At 37.9% G+C, this 20,362-nt stretch overlaps 1 protein-coding gene across 1 annotated transcript in view; it reads right to left on the bottom strand.

Annotated features, from left to right (window-relative positions):
- EFNA5 (ephrin A5) overlaps window positions 1-20,270 on the bottom strand; it is a 36,498-nt gene extending 16,228 nt beyond the window's left edge. The window contains exon 1 of the mRNA XM_061350438.1: window positions 19,977-20,270. Coding sequence (XP_061206422.1) covers window positions 19,977-20,154 — 178 coding nt within the window. The 5' untranslated portion in view covers window positions 20,155-20,270. The remainder of the gene's footprint in view (window positions 1-19,976) is intronic.
- Between the last annotated feature and the right edge of the window lie 92 nt (window positions 20,271-20,362).

Here is a 20,362-nt window from a genome sequence, read left to right on the forward strand (position 1 = left end):
TCTGTAAACTTCCAGTTTACCTTTCAAGGGTCATTAAGTAATTTGTTCTTTAGCCAAGCAAGAGTGCTTGTCGTACACTCCTGCATTTTTCTATTCTCCCCTTGTGAAATATCCTGCAGAGATAGGAATATTTTTTTCTTGGATCAAGCTGAGTTTTTTTTTTTGCTTTCATCTGAAAGCCCACAAGGTGTGTAATCAAAGGTGGCACTGAAGCATCCTAATTACGAAACCCAGCAAGGAACTTTCGCACACATTTTGTGGACTTTGGATTTTTCATTCACAGAATCTCCTTGCTGAGACAGTAGAGATGATGAGAAAAGTTCAGGAGACAGATCCCAGACTGGCAGTAAATCATTTTCCACTTCTGCCTTTAATACCAAGAGCAAATGAAGAAAAATTGACCTTCTATTTGTAACGTGCCATTCCATTTTTGTTTGAGAAAATATCCTGAACTCCTCAGGAGGACTGACATGGGGGGAAAGAGAGGAGGGGCAGGGCAGGAGGGAGAGAGGAGATCAAGGTTTATGGTTTTGTTTTGCTTTATTCAGAAAAACACACATCTTAAAACAGCTGCAGAAAAGGTCGGAAGTGTTATCAGTGCTAGCTGCTTTCTGCTGAGCTGAAGTGACCATTTTCAGATCCTTTCAATCTGTGGTGAAAAGATCATTAGGATGCTGCTCCTGGGAAGTCAGTCCTCCTGAAAGTGAGCTCCTTTGTCATGAATATGGAACAGATGGAACCAAATCTATCTGCTCCATAGGAACAAAAACACTTACATGGCTTGCTCTGTTAAAGGCTCTACTTAGTTTCTTTATAGCACTGGCCTTCTGTGCACTGCTGTGAGGTTTTAACTTTATAGAAAAAGTCGCTTCATAAAGGCAATAATTCTTACTCTTAAACTAAAAGTGGCCTAAGAACTGCAGAAGATGAATGCAAAGTTTAAGCTGCATGGCTCCTTGGAGATATGCAAATATTCAATTACTGATTTTTTTTAACCTAGAGAAAGGATTTTTTCTGAGAAGGAAAAATATCCATATGTTGTAAAGACTGTGCACCAATGTCAGTGAAGTACACAGATTTTGATATGCTGCTCTTTCTAATAAAGGTTTACTCTAACTACATTATTGCAAGAAGGAACATGGATTTTATTTGTATATACGTAAGTGTGGATCAAGATGACATTTCTATATGGAAGGAATCTACATCAAATACGCAAGGAAATCTATATCAGTCTTTCAAAAACTGACTTTTTTGGAAGGAGACAAAATTCTTCGAAATTTGGTCCCCACCATGAATATTAATAGAAGACTTAATGCATCAATTTGTCTCCAAATATTTCATCTTGTAGGGCCTTTTCCCCAAGACTTTAACAGAAACTACATCAATATTGTACCAATTAACTTTGTAAATTGAAAATATGCATAAACTGTAGCTGAAACTAATACATTTACTTACTGACTCATTAAGCAGGTACATGTAGAATATCTTTACTTCTCTTACTATCAGAACAGTAATGAAAGTTAATTCCTAGCTACACATGCATACAGATATGGATTATATCAACTTCTCACAAAAACCCATACAACAGAAGTCAATGGCCTCTTTTACTCACTGTTCAGTATGTTAACACATTTACTGTCTGGCTGATCTTTCAGAAGTAATTGAAAAAAGGATTTCTGTGTCAGGATGCTTTGATTCTGACTAAATCAAGTCTTCAGGCTAATCTCCCCCCACCAGCGAAAGCACAGCTTGCTTGAAGTTATAACCTTTGCTGGTGGAAGGGAACTGGCCTTGAAACAGATCACGAAGCAGATGTTTTATGCCAAATCAGAGTCTAGGGATACGCAGGCTATTGGAAATAAAACTCTTCTCCTGTCTGTTCAATCATTTCAATTCCCTGTAGTGTGAAATATGAACTTGCTAACAAATGGCTAGTGTGCTATGCAGCACAGCAGGGAGAGCAGGCGCCATCAGTGCACCAAAGGCTGGAAAACTCCTTCATTAGATCTTCTTTTCAGCCCAAGTCTCAGCAATGAGATGTGGGAGCCGCGAATGGAAGGCAATGGTGTTTGTAAAGACAATTTTCCATCAGCTCCAATTACAGAAATTGTGTGCACTTTCTTGGAGGAGAAGGAAGTTCATATGGCTGTATCCACAGATTACAGGTCATTAGCAGCTCATGACAAAGGTGGGGGTGCATGTTTAATGATTTTTCTTTAAAATTTTCTGACTTGAGAAATGACTGCTGACAAATACACACCTACATACAGGCTCACAAACAAAAATTCCATCCGTTTCGTGTCAGGGCTCTGCTACATAACTTAGAATCACACAATCATCTAGGCTGGGAAAGATCTTTCAGAACATCAAGTCCAACCTTTCCCCCAGCACTGGCAAGCCCACCACTAAACCATGCCACTAACGGCCTCATCTACACATTTTTTTAAAAGCTCCAAAGACAGCAAAAAGCTCTACAGGAAATCTCACTGTTGAGTAATGGAGCACTTTCATAACAGAAGACAGTATGAGCCCTGCTCCCACCATCTCTGAGGAGCATGGAACCTGAGAAAAAGGCCAAGACAGCCATTACCTGTCCAGAGACACACACTTGCTCTTGAGATAGCCCTTTAAAACTCTAGTGCATAAAAGAAACCTTGTACTTTAAAGTCAGTTTCCATCTACATGAATGCTACAATGGCACTTCCATTGTGTTTCAAATGTTCCTAAGCTAACAATTTATATTAAAAGGAATGAAAAATTTACAATACTAAACTATCTATGTTAGCCCTTGATTATGGGAAAGCAGAAATAGGGCTCAAGTATTTGTACTTAAAAAAACAAAACAAAACAAGAGCCCCACAAAAAACAAACAACTCCCCCCTCCCCCAAAAAAAAACACAAAACCAACCAAACAAAATCCCTCAAAAAAAAAAAAAAAAAAAACCAGAAAAAACCCACATAAATGAAAAAAAAAACCAACAAACAAAACTGGCAAAATACGTACCATTCAAAAGAACCTACTGACAGCCTTTCAAGATGCTTTCAGAAGAATTCAGTGGCTCATGTGCAAAGCATTTTAGAAACCAGGCCAAATATTTGGATACCTAAGTGACAGCTAAGTACTTCTAAAATTATGACTCTAATTGGGAATGTTACGCACTTCTGACATACGGCCTGTATTATGTAGTCTATCTATTTTATCTGCTTTTGGACTGGGATCAAGGAAGAAGAGGATTGAAAATGCGTATGTGCAATTTACACAGAATAAATTACAGATAGTATGTCTACCCTGAGTTTAGGTTAGTTGTTTAAAATCTGTGTGTTCAGGTGCATTTCATCAGTCCCCTAAAACCTAGATAAAGGTTCCACTTAAATGTAGATACACCAAAATAAATGTCATTTTCACTGATAGTCAAGTTAGAATATGATGATCAAGTAATCTGTGTGCTTAGCTGTGAGAGATTTTTTCAGAAGTTCAGTTGAAGTGAATGAAATTAATAATCTTTAGCATTCAAGGTACATACATAATCTCTATTCACTTTTAAAATCTAAAGCAAAACCATCAGCAGGAAATTTATGTCTATAAATAAAACTGTTTCTTCATGAAATGGCAGAGAAAAGAATTTACCACTACTTTTAGACTTTCTTCCCCACTGCCTTCATAGAAAGTTACTATTTCAGGGTCTTCTTTTTTCAGCCTAAAATACAGCTGCTGAAGAGCTAGGGCAATGTTGTGGGAATTTCTGATGCTGTTTTATTTGTGTGGCTTTCACTGCTGACTACTTGTAGAATGTACATGTGCTTATAATTTCACCTCATATTTATAAGGGTGGAGTGCAGATTTACATGTACGTATTAGCACACAGAATACCATATGCTGTTCACAGGCACCCTGTGGAACAGCATACATCCTCACAAAAATCCAGCTGTACCCATGCAAGTACCAGAACTGTAATTTAATTAACATCTCTAAAGCACAATGTTCCTTATCCTCATACTCAATACAGTTCCAAAAATTTTGTTTTTTCTGTCTACAAATTACACACTAGATTCTCCAAGCGACTGATTTTTGGCTTAAGACTATTTTTTCACTCAAAGTCTTCTCTAGATGACTAAAACGAAAAAGTCCTAGGCAGAAACAACTCTTCTCAGCTAGGTCAGCATATTAAGAAATATTCTCCTTAGACAGTCTTTTATAAGGTCTTTTTCCAAGCTTAATGTACAGCTTTTAGATCTGTGTAGAAACTAGAACAGATTCTTGGATTTCAAAATTATCCCATAACTTGGTTAGAAGCAATGCACTTGTTTTTGATGTGAACAAGCAGTAGGTGTGACCAAACAGAGAGCAGTTCAAGGGGCTCGGAATGAATAGCAAACATTGACCGTTACACAGAATTTGGTGCCAGGTAACTTCAAAGTTACTGGAGAAGACCGTTTTTCCCTCAACTAAGAAGGCAGCAATAGCATAACATGACAGATAGTTAGTGTGGAGAGTCAGTGAAAATGAACATTTTATATTTTGCATCTCACAGATCTTGGTGGTGAACCTTCTCAAAAGTGGACATAATTCCCTCTGGAAGCTGGATCACATTTGCAGAGAATGGCTCACTCTGAAATTTTCTTCAACATGGAAAGACTTCAGTGGAAATGTTTCTCCCTTAATGCATATCCATTACCACATTAGTCACCCGGAAGAATTACATGGAAAATAAGCATAACAAGGAAGTAAAGTCATTAAAGAGACAATAGTCATGCCTCTATCTGGGGCAATATGGCAAGCAGTCTCTGATCTAAATTAGGGTTGAATTTATCTTTACCCTCATTTTCATTTTGGAAAGTATAAGTGACAGGTAGTGATAATACCATGGTTACACCACAGCGAAGACAAGAAAGAGCAAATGGTTGGTCCAGCCCATAGAGAAGAATGATAATCTAGTGAAAGTATGATACAATGTGCAGAAGGCACTTCACTGGCATTTTGTATTGCAAGGATCGCATCTGTCAGAGGAGTTAGAATTATGCATATGCTTAGTTTGGCAAAATTAGCATTTTTATAATCACAATAGCTAAAGCCTTTAACACAAAAAGATTTTTAAAATCAAAGACTTAACCAATATGTGACTTTTTAATGTTACTTTTTTAACATATGTGTGTGTATATATGTGTGAAGGACATTGAGATGTTGAAGCAAGTCCATAGGAGGGCCACTAGGATGATAAGGGGTCTGAGGCACCTCCCATATAAAGACAAGCTAAGAAAATTGAGGCTGCTCAGCCTGGAGAAGATAAGGCTGTGTGGTGACCTCACAGCAGCCTTCTAGTATCTGAAGGGGCCCTACAGGGATGCTGGGGAGGGACTCTTTCATCAGGAACTGTAGTCACAGGACAAGGGGTAACCGGTTCAAACTTAAACAGAGGAAGTTCAGGTTAGATATAAAAAAATTCTTTACTGTGAAGGTGGTGAGGCACTCGGACAGGTTTCGCAAAGAAGTGGTAAATGCTCCATCCCTGGCAGTGTTCAAGGCCAGACTGGAAGGACCCTTGGGTGACATGGTCTAGTGCGAGTCATCCCTGCCTATGGAAGGGATGTTGGAGCTAGATGATCTTAAGGTCCTTTTCAACCCAAACCATTCTATGATTCTATGATATATTTGCACATATAAGAACATACAATGTATACACATATAGCTGCTAAATAAATACATGGAAACACAGGGAAAAAAGGCCTGTCAGTAGAGAAGAAAACACTGTGACAAATAGTTTGTCAGTTTTGAAAGAACAGTACCTCTAAGCTAACACTTAACCTTGGGGTAAAAAAAAGGAAAATTAATAGATACTTCACTAAATAGTTCTGCTGCATATTTCACACATGCTTATATTGAGCCATGGATATGATCAAGTTCTCAGACCCCAGTGATTTCATCGGCTGGCCCATGCAAATCTGGAGAAAAAAGAGGTCACATTAACTTCATGTCATAGGAGTTCCAAAACCTCCATGAAACAGAATCACCCCTGCAGAAATCTCTTAAGTTTGATGCTGAACAGAAGCCTTCCCTATTGCAGTTTTAGTATCAGCTACAGTAAGTTTCTCGGGGGAATAACGCTACCTCTACTGATTTTTTCATGCCCTTTTCTTGTGAATTATTTCACTGAAAATAATAGGAACCTAATGATGCTTCAGAGGAGTCTTTATGCCAGAGAAAGTAATAATATGAAGAAATTTTATGTTTGAGATTACACTTTCTTTTCACAGGATCCTTAGATATCCAAGGGGAACTGCTAGAGCCACCTATCAATTAATTTTCTAATCTCTCTGTAATGAGGTTTCTTTTCTCCTTCAACCCCTTTTTTCAAACCTTCCCTGTTTGTCTCCTTTGTAGCAAAGAGCTGATTTCTCACTTGTGTTTTGATTTCCTTCACACTATATCGTCCTAAATGCCAAAGTGGAATTAAAAAAGGGAGTTAGCCATAATGAAATAACATATAGCATGTCTATTCTTTAACTATTTTGAACACAATAAGCTCAAAAAGTAGTATGATGGGAAATTGATTCTGTCTGTCCAAAACACCTGAAAGTTTGAAGATCATGTTGGCAGTCTGCCCTGCGTTGCTGTTAAACTCTGCAACATTCATTTTGACCTCTTTCATGCCATTCTAGTAATTTCTTCATACTCTGCACTGAGTTCACGGACCACTCCTACAGTACTCCACAGAACTACTTGCAGATGCACAGAATATGAAGCAGTCACCTGTACTGCTTTTTCCTGGAGATCTAAATAGGCCACATGAAGCCATCTCGAGGAAAAAAAGGCATGATGCGGGCAAAGAAAGAAGAAAGCATGAAGATAAAAGGAACAAAAATGTGCTAAAATGGCAGTCAGACAGACATCTCATTTCTCCTATTGGAAATTTGGACTTGACAAAAAATTAAGAAATGTGGGTCTGTTTGTTTGGGGTTTTTTTTAACCTCATTCTGCTTTGTTGATTAACCTGGTTTTGCTATTAAAATGAATAACCCATCTTGTGACTCCACTGTATAAATTTATCAAGGAGGCAACAAATCATGCTGGCTGCGATGATCTGCACTGACGTGGATATGTAGCAAAATACAGTTTTCCTCAAATGAATTGCTGAAACTGTTAATCTTTATCTAAATGCCCGTAAATAACCATTTTGTTCTCTGTGGCAGTTGGGAGAAAAAACCGTCTTCCAGAAAGCATCTTGGCAGCCAATATGCTTGTTAATAAAACCTGGAGAAACATCTGTGATTAATATAAATTACTAATTCACTTTTAATGCCTAAACGTGACAGTGACTAATTTACACAGTTTCTCTTGAGCTGCCACTGAGTACTTCAAGTGGGACTGTGAACAAAACATGCTGTTGCACTCGTGTATGTTTCTAAGTAAAGCTACCACAGATGCAGCACTACGGATGAGGAACTCTGTCTCTGGCAGTAGTTTCTAACTGTGCTGGCTCATCACTTTGCTCAGGCCAGAGCAAAAGGGTCAGCAGTGAAATCTACCTAACACCCTCCTATTGTAACCTGGAACATGTGTCACGTTTTGTACAAACATGGAGGCTAGTTACAGCAGTGAGGCTGTGAGGTCGCTGTTGCTTCTGCTACCTAGTTGGCAGTGGTTTTTTTAGTGTCACAATGGGACACAGCTAAACTCCTCCCAGTTTCAGTTTGAAATGCAGTACTGCAACAAAGCAGGTGGGCTGGAGTGTGGGCATTTCACAGCATGCCATCAAACAGCTGTCAAGTAGATGCTTCATTCTTCAAAGGCAGTCTTGTGATTGCAGAGATTACTCCAGTGAGAACCAGCTAAGAGATACAGCACTATCAATGGTGGAAAATGAATAATATCTACATTTCAAGGCTTTAGACACCTCGTTTGACAACTGATATCTTTGTTGTGTAATAGATGTATTTTAAATGTATTGCTACACCTGATTATAAATTTGAACCTCCAATAGCATTATATTTTGCCTGTTTATATTCAACTGCTAATAAAATAACTACAGAAGTCTTGTGAAATATAAGAAAATTTGAGAAGAAATTGCTAAACAATAACCTACCTGTGTCAGTTGTTCATGTCTGAACTATACAAAACTGCATCTTACTCACTGGAATGTACCTTTATTTCTAAACAAACATAGAATCATAGAATAGAATCACAGAATAGTTAGGGTTGGAAAGGACCTTAAGATCATCAAGTTCCAACCTCCCTGCCATGGGCAGGGACACCTCGCTCTAAACCGTATCACCCAAGGCCTCATCCAACCTGGCCTTGAACACTGCCAGGGATGGAGCATTCAAAACCTCCCTGGGCAACCTATTCCAGTGCCTCACCACCCTAACAGGAAAGAATTTCCTCCTCATATCCAATCTAAACTTCCCCTGTTTAAGTTTTAACCGGTTAGCCCCTGTCCTATCACTACAGTCCCTAATGAAGAGTCCCTCCCCAGCATCCCTACAGGCCCCCTTCAGATACTGGAAGGCTGCTATGAGGTCTCCACACAGCCTTCTCTTCTACAGGCTGAACAGCTCTAACTTTCTCAGCCTATCTTCGTACAGAAGGTGGTCCAGTCCCCTGATCATTCTCGTGGCCCTCCTCTGGACTTGTTTCAACAGATCCATGTCCTTTTTATGTTGAGGACACAAAAACTGTACACAGTACTCCAAGTTAGGTGTCACAAGAGCAGAGTAGAGGGGCAGGATCACCTTCTTCTACCTGCTGGTCATGATTCTTTTGATGCAGCCCATGGTTCGGTTGGCTTTCTGGGCTGCTAGTGCACACTCCTGGCTCATGTTAAGTTTTTCATCAACCAGCACCCCCAAGCCTTTCTCCACAGGGCTGCTCTGAATCTCTTCTCTGCCCAACCTGTAGCTGTGCCTGGGATTTCTCTGACTCAGGTGTAGGACCTTGCACTTGTCATGGTTAAACTTCATAAGGTTGGCATCAGCCCACCTCACAAGCGTGTCCCTCTGGATGGCATTCAAACGTACGCTTTGTTTCTGCACCTGTCTAAGAAACACATTTTCTACCTTGTTGATGTACCCATGGAGTTTCGTCTATGCCATTCCTTCCTTTTACTTCTTCATGCTGTTTATAGTAAGGACCTAAGGAAGTCAGATGCCACTTCCATGAAGCACCAATGGCAAAAACTGGACAAAAAAAAAAAATCATTCCCCTGGAAAAAAAGAAATCATGTTTTTCCTGTGCATCACCAGCCAGAAGCAGAGGATGCTGTTTATTAGGTGTTAATACTAAACCCTCTTCAAGAGAGGTTGCATTCTTTGACAGACCCTGGGATGCTGAAAAAAAACACACAGCTTTTTCAGCCTGAGGCTACTTTATTTCTGATCAAGATTTCTCAGTTGTGTACAGACAGCATGCCCTGCTGCAACTGCCAATAGGGATCCTGACTTCAGCCTCAGTACAGGGCTTTATGCTGTAGGAGAGTGAATTCTTCAATGCCCCACAGCTAAATGTCTTCTGCAAAAGCCTAAAATATTAAAGTAGTTCACACGCAGTTTTTAATGACACAGGCATTAAGATACAGGAAAATGACCAGTATTATTAAAAACAGTGTGTCAGAAAACACGTAAAAAGAAATTCAATCTTGTATCTTCAACAATATCCCTGCCTATAGCTTTTAAAACAATATATGTTAAGCCATTCCAGTGTATTTTTCCCTGAACACTTTTTGAATGCCATCACTACTGAATTGTCAGGGTTCTTTAAATTGATTAATATACCGCTGTTCTGATTGCCCTTCAAATAATTAAGATCATTCCACCCCCAGAAGATCAGCAACAGCAACATTATTCCCCATAGCAATCGTCAGGAGCCTGGTTAGTTTCGTGTATAGAGGTATAGCACAAGTGAGATCCTGATACACCTTCAAGCCATTCTTAATTCCCTAAAGCAGTGCTGTATCTAAGCTGGCTATGCCACTTGATACTTTGAGTATTAAATATCCATGATGTAAAACGGAAGCCAGGGAGATTTTAGAAGCAGTTAAAATCTCATTTGGCCAATAACGTAGGTCTGAGGATGACCTACTGCTTTCCTGAGGGAAAGTGGAAACATCTGGAAGTCTGAAAAGATTTTTTGGTAAGTTTTTAGAATAAAGCACTTCTATGCATTTCTGAATACTCTATGAAAAATCTGATTCTATAAGATTTATTCTACTTGCCAGGAATCTTGAAGATAGGATAATTAATTGCATATGCCATTTTTGGCCCCGAGTCTTGTCCACCTTGTTTAAATAGTACAGATTACTGGGGAGTAAAAAATCACTGAGAATTCCATAATATTCTTCTACTTTACAGCCTCCTATAATATCTGAGGGTTAGGTAGCTTAGAAACAAATCTGTTTCTTTTAAATCCAAGTATTATTTGTGAATATTAACTTATGAAACAAGATCATTAACCAATTGCTCAGCACATGGAAGCATTTTTTCATTGAGGGAGCTTGGTTTTGGTCTGTTGGTTGCAGGCAAGTATATACGCTCACTTTGTATCATGACACAGTACAGCAAAGAACGTGCTGCCTTAGTGGCTTAGTCTGAGGAACAAGGAGACTAACATGCTGATGACACGGAAGCAATGAAGTACAACACTGTTGTTCCCAATGTCACTGCTATGTTATTTCCATTTCTGTTGGGATCTGCTCCATGTTACAAAACAAGTACTTCCAATACAACAGCTCATTAAACAGGTTTCAGTTTGCTCAGAAATCAAATTAGAACACTGTTACAGAGTCATAAGTCCTCAGATAATTATTAATAATACTCTACACTTCTATGAGTTCTTCCATCCAAGGAATCCACATGCTTCACCTTATTAATCTTATCCTAGTGAAGTGCCACTGCAAAAAAGCCTCACCCATAACCACCTCTGAGATGTTAAAGTTGTAGCTGTTGAACATAAAAACTTTAAAGCAAGGAATGATGAATGGTCCATCAGGATTTAGAAGGCTGTAGTTCATTCAATTGTACCTCCAGCAGAACACTGGAATACAAATACTTTTAAGAAACTTGCAATGGGATTTTTACAGAAATCACCAATGATAAAAATTACACTAATCCATAGCCACCAGTCTGGTACATTTAATCACCATTTGGCTTAAAGCATGTGTGCCACATATGGCCTTATCAAGTTCCTAATGCTTCTTGGTGGTCTTTTATCCAAGATCTGAGCTATCTTTTTAATGTTTGTAATCTGATGATCACGTAACAACATTCAATACATGCTTTATTTTCATACAGAATAAATTGCCCTTCATTAGCATGTTAGATGAGAAAGAAAAAAAGACAGGAGGAAAGAAAATCCTGTCTCTCATCCTTTCTGTCTGTGGGCACTCCCTTACTCTTCTAATGACCAAAATCTGTACTTCAGCAGAATGCAACACAAGTCAGTGGTTTTCCTACAGGGGTGAAAACCTTATACAATATGCTCATAAGACAGCTTTCAAAGTTGTGATTATATAGTATATCCTCCTTCATATATAAACAGAAGTTTTTATATTTACGCTGCTATCAGGAGCTTAACAGCTCATGAATTTTTGAACCACATGAATCCAAATCATGTTTCAACTTTATCTGAAAGACATTCGTTTCCTTTGAAATACTCAGACTATAGAGACCAGCACTTCTGTGAGTTTTCTCTTCATTTTTTATATGGATTTCTCCTGAGTCACAAATTATTCAACAGTTTTTAAAGCTCCCTTTGAGGATTCTAAGAACATTACCAGCATCAAAATCTATTAGACACTGGTGAGAGTTTCTGCTTTCTTTCTAGCAGGACCAGCACTTAATTCTTCTGATACTTTCTAACAGAAACTCGTCCTTTAATCTACACAGTAGGCTAAGCATGAATCTCCTTTAAAGGTGACCTTCCTTGTCTGTGTAATGCTATCACACAAAAATATTTTTTTAAGTACACATTTATCAAACCCTTCCAATTGCTTTGATTTCATTCAGAACATCTTGAGTGATTCTGGTAAACCAGTTATCAAAGCAGGATTCACAGTGGAGTGGCATCTCTGAGCCCACTGCTGTCAAAGTAGCATCAGTGCTTATGCTGACCAGATCTTGATTGAAAGGTTAATGGGTTACCTGGCAATAAATAATGTTTCCCCAAAAGAAAAGGGCAATTAGCACACTAAAAGTGTTTGTAATTCCCTCAGCATTATTTAATAATGCTTTCTAGTTAAAGCTTTTGGTGTGAACCAGGATGTCCAGAGAAAGAGTTCCAAAAGGGATTTTCCGACCTCATGTCTTCAAAAAGTAATGAGAAAATACAAACACCAGCAATATCTGCATTAAGTAACACCTGTCAAATTCAAGACAGATGGTTTATCATTTCTGCAAAGCAAATCCAGTCTTCATGTTCAAAGCAAACTATCTGCTACTTAGGTCAACCATTTCCACAAGTAGAAACAATTCTTAATAGAAGCTTAGCCTACAGAGTTAATACAGGGACTCCAGTGCCGACCGTATAAGCTGAGTATGGCTTGACAAGATTTACCATCAATCTGTTCTACTCATTCTCTAAAGCTTGTACAACTCCCTAAAGCTAAAGTCCAAACTTCACCCTAAGACAAATTTTTGAGTTTGAATCCCAGTATTGACAGACTGAAGTGGGGGAAATATCCAAACCAGGTCTTTTACAGCATATAAGTTATATATATGAAGGAAAAAACCAAACAACAGCCAAATAGAGGGTTTGGTGAAAGGTCTTCTCATACAAATGAAGACTTCGCTCACTGGAAAAAGCAAAATAATCTGTTTTCATATACAAATGGTGTTATTTTGTCCTTCAAAAAACAGCTCCATGGCTATTGGTTAAGAAGCCAAATAGAGATTAGCCAAGGATTTTGTGAGACAAGCAGCATTAGATGTGTACAAAATGTCCAACTGGCTTAACAAGTAGATACACGAGGTGTGAAATGGCTGACGGCAAGAGATGTCTAGTCTTTATTGGAACTATAAGCAGAAGAACAGAAACTCGAGGAAGTGTATTTGCTACTAAATTAAGTACTGCTACTAAAATGGAAACTAATTTCTTCACCGCAACTGTAAGGACACTGAAGAAGAATCAGAATTAGGCACATTAGTGAACATCAAGATGCAATTCTCCTCTACATAACAGCAACTTCAAAATCAGGCTGACAGTGTGTTTACATTTACCCTGGTAAATGCACAGATAAAATGTTCACTTCGCTTTCTCTTAATTTCCCAAATAGTATAATTTGCCACTTACACCAAGGTCAGTTTGCTGCCTAAAAGATCTGTCTTTACTGGTATGCCTTCTTGCAGAAAAAATGTATTCTAAGTGTTGGATGAAAAAAAAACCAACGCCCTGAAACAGAAACCAGCAACAATAAAAAAACCCAACTGGGCATTACTAGAGTATTACTTATTAAATATTACAGTTCTACCACAGCTGAGATACAATAACAAAAGTAACAGCTGACTTCCTCAAAAAAAAAAAAGAAGTAAGTAACCTAGCTACCAGCTGAACTGTCTACAGGAACCTTTGATTGATTACAATAATCTCCAGGATGCAACTGAGTAGTCACATTAGTTTCTCTACATTTTCTCCTTTTCCAGCAGGAATTTCCTCAAATAAGTCAGACTCAAACCCGAGAAATACTAAACTTAAGCACTCAGACATCACCTTCTACCAGCAGACATGCAGTCAGCAGTATAAACTGCTGTGCAAACACCACCAACTGGTTCTGAAAAGCAGGATTTCCAGGTCTGTAACAGTATGAAAAGAGAGAAGTGTAGTTTTTTAGGGGACTCGCATTTATCTTTTTCAGTAGGTCAAGATGACAGTTCTCAGTCTTCCTGTTTTGTGCTCCCATTACATCAAACTAAACCTCTGGCAAAAATGCAGAGATCTTTAAATCAAACAATCATCTTACAGTGAGTTGTACCTGTTCATGAAGAACATTGATATCCACTGATATTAAACTGGTGCTCGAGCAAGAGCAACGAACTCTATGCAGCTGTTTAATACCATTTTTGAACACATGAAAAATACTAAGTAACTGTTATTAAACTACAGCATAAAGATTTCTCAGTAGTTTTGTCCCATATAGTATCACAAGCTATTCAACTTTGCCTCTACAAAGTCACCTTTCTTAATTCTTGCTATAACAAAACCAATCATAAAAGAATAATACAAAGCTAGTAATCTGGTAATCTATTCCAGGTTCTTGTTCATAAAAAGTCTTTGGTAAGTCTGAGTTGATTTCCATAAAAAAATGGACAATGCCATTCCTAAGTTTATTGCTAATTTGTACAGGGATATTTACAGGTCCTCCCCAAGTTACACTTCTAAACTTTTGTCAATACTTCTTCACCTAATAATCAAAAATCCTTATCACAACCGCCACCACCAAGCAGTGGTGGTTTTGTGTCCTCCCCATCTCCACAAATTTAGCAGCTAGGCTATCTGAAGAAAGCATTTCAATACAGGTTCTACTCCAAGCATCTCAGGTGGAAAAGAGGGAACAGGAATGAGGCAACTTGATGATAATGATTTTAAGGTATATTTACAGCTTTGAGACAAAAAAACAGTAAGCCTCCCAGAAATTAACTGCTAGAGGACAGCAGGAGAGACTAAAAAAAAAAAATAAACAATAGCACAAACAACACAAACGCACACTCATGAAACATAGGAGAAGGGAGAAGAGGAAATAAGATTGGCTTAACTGTCATCAGAGACTGTTACTGCCTCAATAAGAGTTCAAATGGAGACCTTATTAATAAGATAAGCTAACTACCTGATTAACAGGCAAAAGAAAAAAGAAAAAGAAAAGAAAAAGAAGTGCAGGTCTTATGAACATTTTTTGTACTACTGCATTTTCCTTAAGATCTTTTGAATCAGAGAAGCTGCCAGAGGTGGGTGCAGAGAGGTGGTCTGACTACCTCGCAGCTCTTAGAGGATTCAGACTGTACAGCAGGATCCAAACAGTTTCACAGTGTTTGAAACATGGTGAGGATAACTTCCAGTCACAGAGGTGGAACAAACTAACTGAACAGAGACAATTTTATATTCAAAATTATGAAAATCACAAGCTCTCCTACAGAAGAAGCAGATGTGACCATCAGGGTGGAATGTCATTTGAACAAAAACCATAAGGAGATAAAAGTCAGAAATTTCAGGAAAAGAAGTAATTAATGCAGAGAAACAAGGATGTTGTTGTACAAAAGCAAGCATCAAGAAAATCAAGGGAATAGGTAACAGCAGGCTCTCTGGGAATATATTCTGTGAGGAACAGGAATACAGGAGAGCTGGATGTTATTAAGAAGTGTATGTATAACTATAAGCAGAGCTTTACAAACTCAGTTTCTTAATGACAAATTTAAGAATGATTTAAAAATTTTATTTATAACCATAACTGAATTTGAATCATAAAAGCATACTATCTTGATGTATTCAGGAGGAATAGGGTTACACCAAAACTTCCTCGAATTACAATCAGAAGCTTTATGCAAATAAATGGTGACAACAAAGATACAGCAATAGTGACACATCATTAAAGGTGATACAAAGAAACAGAATAAACATTTTGAAATAACATCAGAAAGACACATGCATGAGATAAACCAGAAAGAAACAGTAACAAAAAAAGTTACATAAATAAAACACAGGTAAGAAAACAAGATTTTTAAAAGATGAAAGAAGTTCTTTTCTCAATTAACAGTGATGAAAGAACCACTTAATTATGTTTAGGTAGACCATATGTAAAGCCTGCTATCTGCTAAAACCTGCTAATTGCTAGCAAAAGACTTCAAGATCTTGCAGGAAACAGGAGAGCAGCAAGAGGACTACAAAGAAGTGCAAACCTACCTGGTCTTTCTAGGGAAAGGGTATAAGAATATATAAATGACAATATTCACTGCGATCAAGCGACTAAATAAACTTATAAAATCTTGGACGATAAGATGATGAAAATAGTATGGATTTCTCAAGGATAAATCACATCAAATACCTAATTCTTTAATGTAATAACTGGACTGATAACGCAGAAAAAGGCATAAGCTACAGCTTAATATTAGTACAATTTCTGACACTACAGCAGTGATACATTGTTTTCAAGAAAAGAACAATGTAGTGTAGCTTAAACTGACACAGGAGCTTGGCCAGGCAACTGTGGTCAGGATTCTGCAGTAACCTCTAACAGTCCAGTTCTTGCTATGTCTCAATTTTTTATTTCAACAGCTCTGCTGCATATCTGTCAAGCTGCTACTAATATTTTATTCAATACTTAACACATTAATAAAAATAAGATAATGATAATTAAGTTAAAATAATGAAAATTATACTCTCATTTTCAATTACGTAATTATAAACCAGTGTGCGTTTTAGGATTTCTTTTATCCCCTTTCTTGCTTTTGTGTTCCTCTCCCTTTGCACAGTGCCCCACAAAACCTACACAGCAAAACTTCTGTTCCCTTCTGAAGGACATTAAAATCAATGTCATACCACTAAGTATCCAGTTTTGGGGGTTTTACATTACGTTTCCTTCTGTTTCACTAATGATACTCTTTTAACTGTTTTCAGGCAAACATACACTAATCTGAGGAGAGCATCTGCTAAGAAACAAGTAAAACTTTACATTTCAGGTCATGATCAATTATTTACTTTTCCCAGCTCCTCACTGTTTACTCCCTAACTAAATAAAAGTTAATTTCTCTGTAAATACTTAATAATATGTTCTTCTTTCAAAAGTAAACTCAGTCAGTACCTGTTGATCAAGTCTGCAATGGTGAATTCACTTCTTCAATGTAAATTTAATATAGACAAAGGTTTTTATCATAGAATCATAGAATAGTTAGGGTTGGAAAGGACCTTAAGATCATCTAGTTCCAACCCCCCTGCCATGGGCAGGGACACCTCACTCTAAACCGTATTACCCAAGGCCTCGTCCAACCTGGCCTTGAACACTGCCAGGGACGGAGCATTCACAACCTCCCTGGGGAACCTATTCCAGTGCCTCACCACCCTAACAGGAAAGATCTAAGTTCACCTCAGCAATATGTGCAGACAATGGCATAACAAATAAAGTGTCATTTTCCAAACCACCGATTCAGAAAGAGACAGTAATTGTTCTCAAATTATTGCATTTTCTGAAAATAATGGAAGAGAGACAAGTCACATACTTAAAAGTTAAACCGTGAAGATCTTCAATAAAAGTACTTAACAGTAATTAAGCTGAATACCTAACCATCCGCTTAATATTCTGTCTTTCCAGAGGTCTAGACTACATGACATATTTTGTAACTCTTAAATAGAATATTCCAGACTGATAGTACCTAGCTGGCCTTCCCCCTCCCCTGCAGAGCAGGCAAAGGTTTCAGATCTGCTGAGGAAAGGAAACCTTCCCTTGGAAAGCATAAATTTCTTCAACATGAAGAAGTCACTGAAGGTAACAAAGGTGGTCTCCTTAGCCTGAACTAGAGCATGCTTACAATCTTGATGAGGAAACAAGGAATAACATTTCACCATCTTGTTTCTTCAACACAAACTAAGAGAAAAACACTCTAGGATGGACAACTCTCCCCAAGAGGCCTTGTGTATAATTGTTAGGGCATAGTGCTTGCCTGCAACTGCTGCAATGTCAATATTGTTACTGTCTTCAGCAGAGTGAAGGATTTAAAGTACAAAATAAGAGGAAAAATATTTTTGTGTCTCTGAAACATGCTGAAAAATTTAATTTAGTGAATTAAATAAATAAGCAATTAGTAAATGAGTGTCTCTTTGCTGCTACGTTTTTACTATTATACCTTTTATAAAAAAAAAAAAAATCCATCTAAATGCAGTAGGATATCATAAAGCTTTTCATATTTTAAAGCACTTTGAAACAATTATATTGAAGGGAGACCTTGACAGTTAAATGACTCAGTTAAATGAATGTTATAAAAGGTACATAATGATTTTTAGTGAAATATTCAGTTTAACCAGAAATGAGGAAAATCAGGCATAAGCAACATGGGTGTATTTGAGTAATATTGCCTTGCTTGAGAGTTCAATGGATGTTAACGGATTTTGTATAATCTAACATGAAACTATTAGCTAGAGAGACCAAGCTGCAATTTTTCATATCTTTTTCCTTCACTTTCATGTTTGGTTTTCAGATTTATTAAACACCCCTTTTTTTTTTTTTTTTTTTTTCTAAATTAGGAAACCATTTTTTAGTTTTGTTATTGTGGGGTTTTTTGCCTGTGGATACTGACAGCATCCATCCCTGTGCTACATTTCACTGTGATCACATGATGGTAAAGACTGTATTCCTTAGCTTAAGTATTCCTTCTTGTTTTACTGATGACTCTCAGGAACTGAAAAAAAACCAAACCCAAAATTAAAAAAAAAAAAACAACAAAACAAAACAAGCAAACTCTAAACCAAACTAAAAAAAAAAAAAAAAGGCCTGATACCAGAATTTTGAATCACTAAAAACTACTGTTGAAGTTAGTGGGGAGATATTGTGAGCGGCACGGGTAGGACCAAGCCTACAGAGTATAGATGTATTTATCCTAGAATGTTGTCCGCTTAACTCTGGTATCTTTACATGATTTCTCATGACCATATGAAAAGACATTTAAATAACATTCCAGCTTGCTTTTTAAAGTTACATTTATCATTATTAGTATTATTATTGTTATTGCACCTCAGCACAAGAACAAGGCATCATTCTTTTGACGCTGAACCACCATCCACTAAAGTTCTTTATTTGCTGGGAGAAAAAGAAATTAATGAAAAACTACCCACTAGGAATTCATTTCCCTGTAGATAAAGAAAAATCTCAATGCTGAAGAAATGATGCTGAAAAACAGGGATCATACATGCTCAGTTTCTCTGGTGAAATGAGGTGGAATGACTGTTTCACAGTAGAAAGGCCAGCTACACATATGGAAGGCACTATTTATTGAGATCTACAGTCTGTCTAAAGCTTTCAACTGTCTAGTTTAACACTAAAAACAGAAAAAAAAATATTGCTGGCGCAGTCAAAACTTGTTAGGAGTCAAAGATTCAGGTAAAAAAAAAAAAAGAAAAAAAAAAAAGACCAACAAATTGATGAAATAAGATCTTTTGTTGAAGGAAAAAACAAACAGAACAGCTGAAGCCGTGTCAACTGCACAGTGGGGCCAGTGAATCAGCTTAACCCACTCCTTTTCAACCTCCTGATGTTTTTATTTCCTTATCCCCAGATGATATCCTGCATGTACTGGCTGGAGCAGCCCAATGCAGGCCTCCTTGGAGGAGACAGCAGAGCTGTGAAGGGTGCTCCCCAATGGTTTGGACAGCAGGTGTGAAGGAGCTTGAGCCCATTCACACTCTGCTGCTTGTCACCTGCTCCCACATTGCCCACCCTGGCAGAAACAGCTTGTTTAAGAAAAATGGGGTGTGGAAAGGAAGGAAATAAAAAAAGCTACTTGGCTCTATGCTAGAAACATGCACCCTAACAAATTAAAACTTTAAATATTACTGGAGTACTAGCATCAGTAACCATACCACTTGGCAACTAGAGAGGCCTCACTGCCTTTGGGTAATTACGGAGACAATAACATTTTAACTGAGCAAAGGATTAATTATTTTCATCATATTTGTGGACAGCTTCCATCCTACTCTTCTTGTCGTCTCCTCCTCCTTTGCCACCTCAGAATGCTGGAATAAACATAATAGTGTGTTTCGCTTTAAAAGTCGACCACGGTTCAGTGAACAGGCTGACATGCTATTTCATGTGAGAAAAGAAGCTGTGATTTAATCTCAGTTTCACTATCTAGGTTCCTAGCTAGTATGTCTGGGGATAGTTAAGCCTGCATTTACTGTAAGACATCTGCATTATATAGCATTTGGCCCTCTGTATTTCCACACTGCATAGATGAAAAATTAGCTAGGTTTCTTGCATCTGGGGTGCAACAGTAGTAAATCTCTATATACTCACAGATATAGAAATATTCCCGGCCTGGCCTGAACTCAAATCCTAGAGAGAAGGGCGTGAAGAGCTGGAACTTTTCCGAGAACTTCAAAGGTCCATTTGGGGAATGCGGCCGATTACATTCCCACCTCTTGAACCCTTTGGAAGTGTGATCGCAGGAGCTGTAGCCATCAAAGTTCACCATGTACAGAACATAGCGTTCGGTCTTATCTTCCGGAACTGAATCTTCGTAGTGAGGGCAGAACACATCCAGGTAGTCATTGATGCAGACATCAATGTGGTAGTCGCCCCTCTGGAATCTGAAAATCACAGGAAGAGTTCAGATGTAAGCATAGTTAACTCAGGATGACCTTGTTGCAGGGTAACATTCTCATGAAAGGGGAAGCACCAAT

The sequence above is a fragment of the Neopsephotus bourkii genome, unplaced genomic scaffold, assembly GCF_033783945.1.
Source record: "Neopsephotus bourkii isolate Nb327-2 ecotype Australia unplaced genomic scaffold, CSIRO-AGI_Nbou_v1 NB_495, whole genome shotgun sequence".
In the NCBI taxonomy this organism is placed as follows: Eukaryota; Metazoa; Chordata; class Aves; order Psittaciformes; family Psittacidae; genus Neopsephotus; species Neopsephotus bourkii.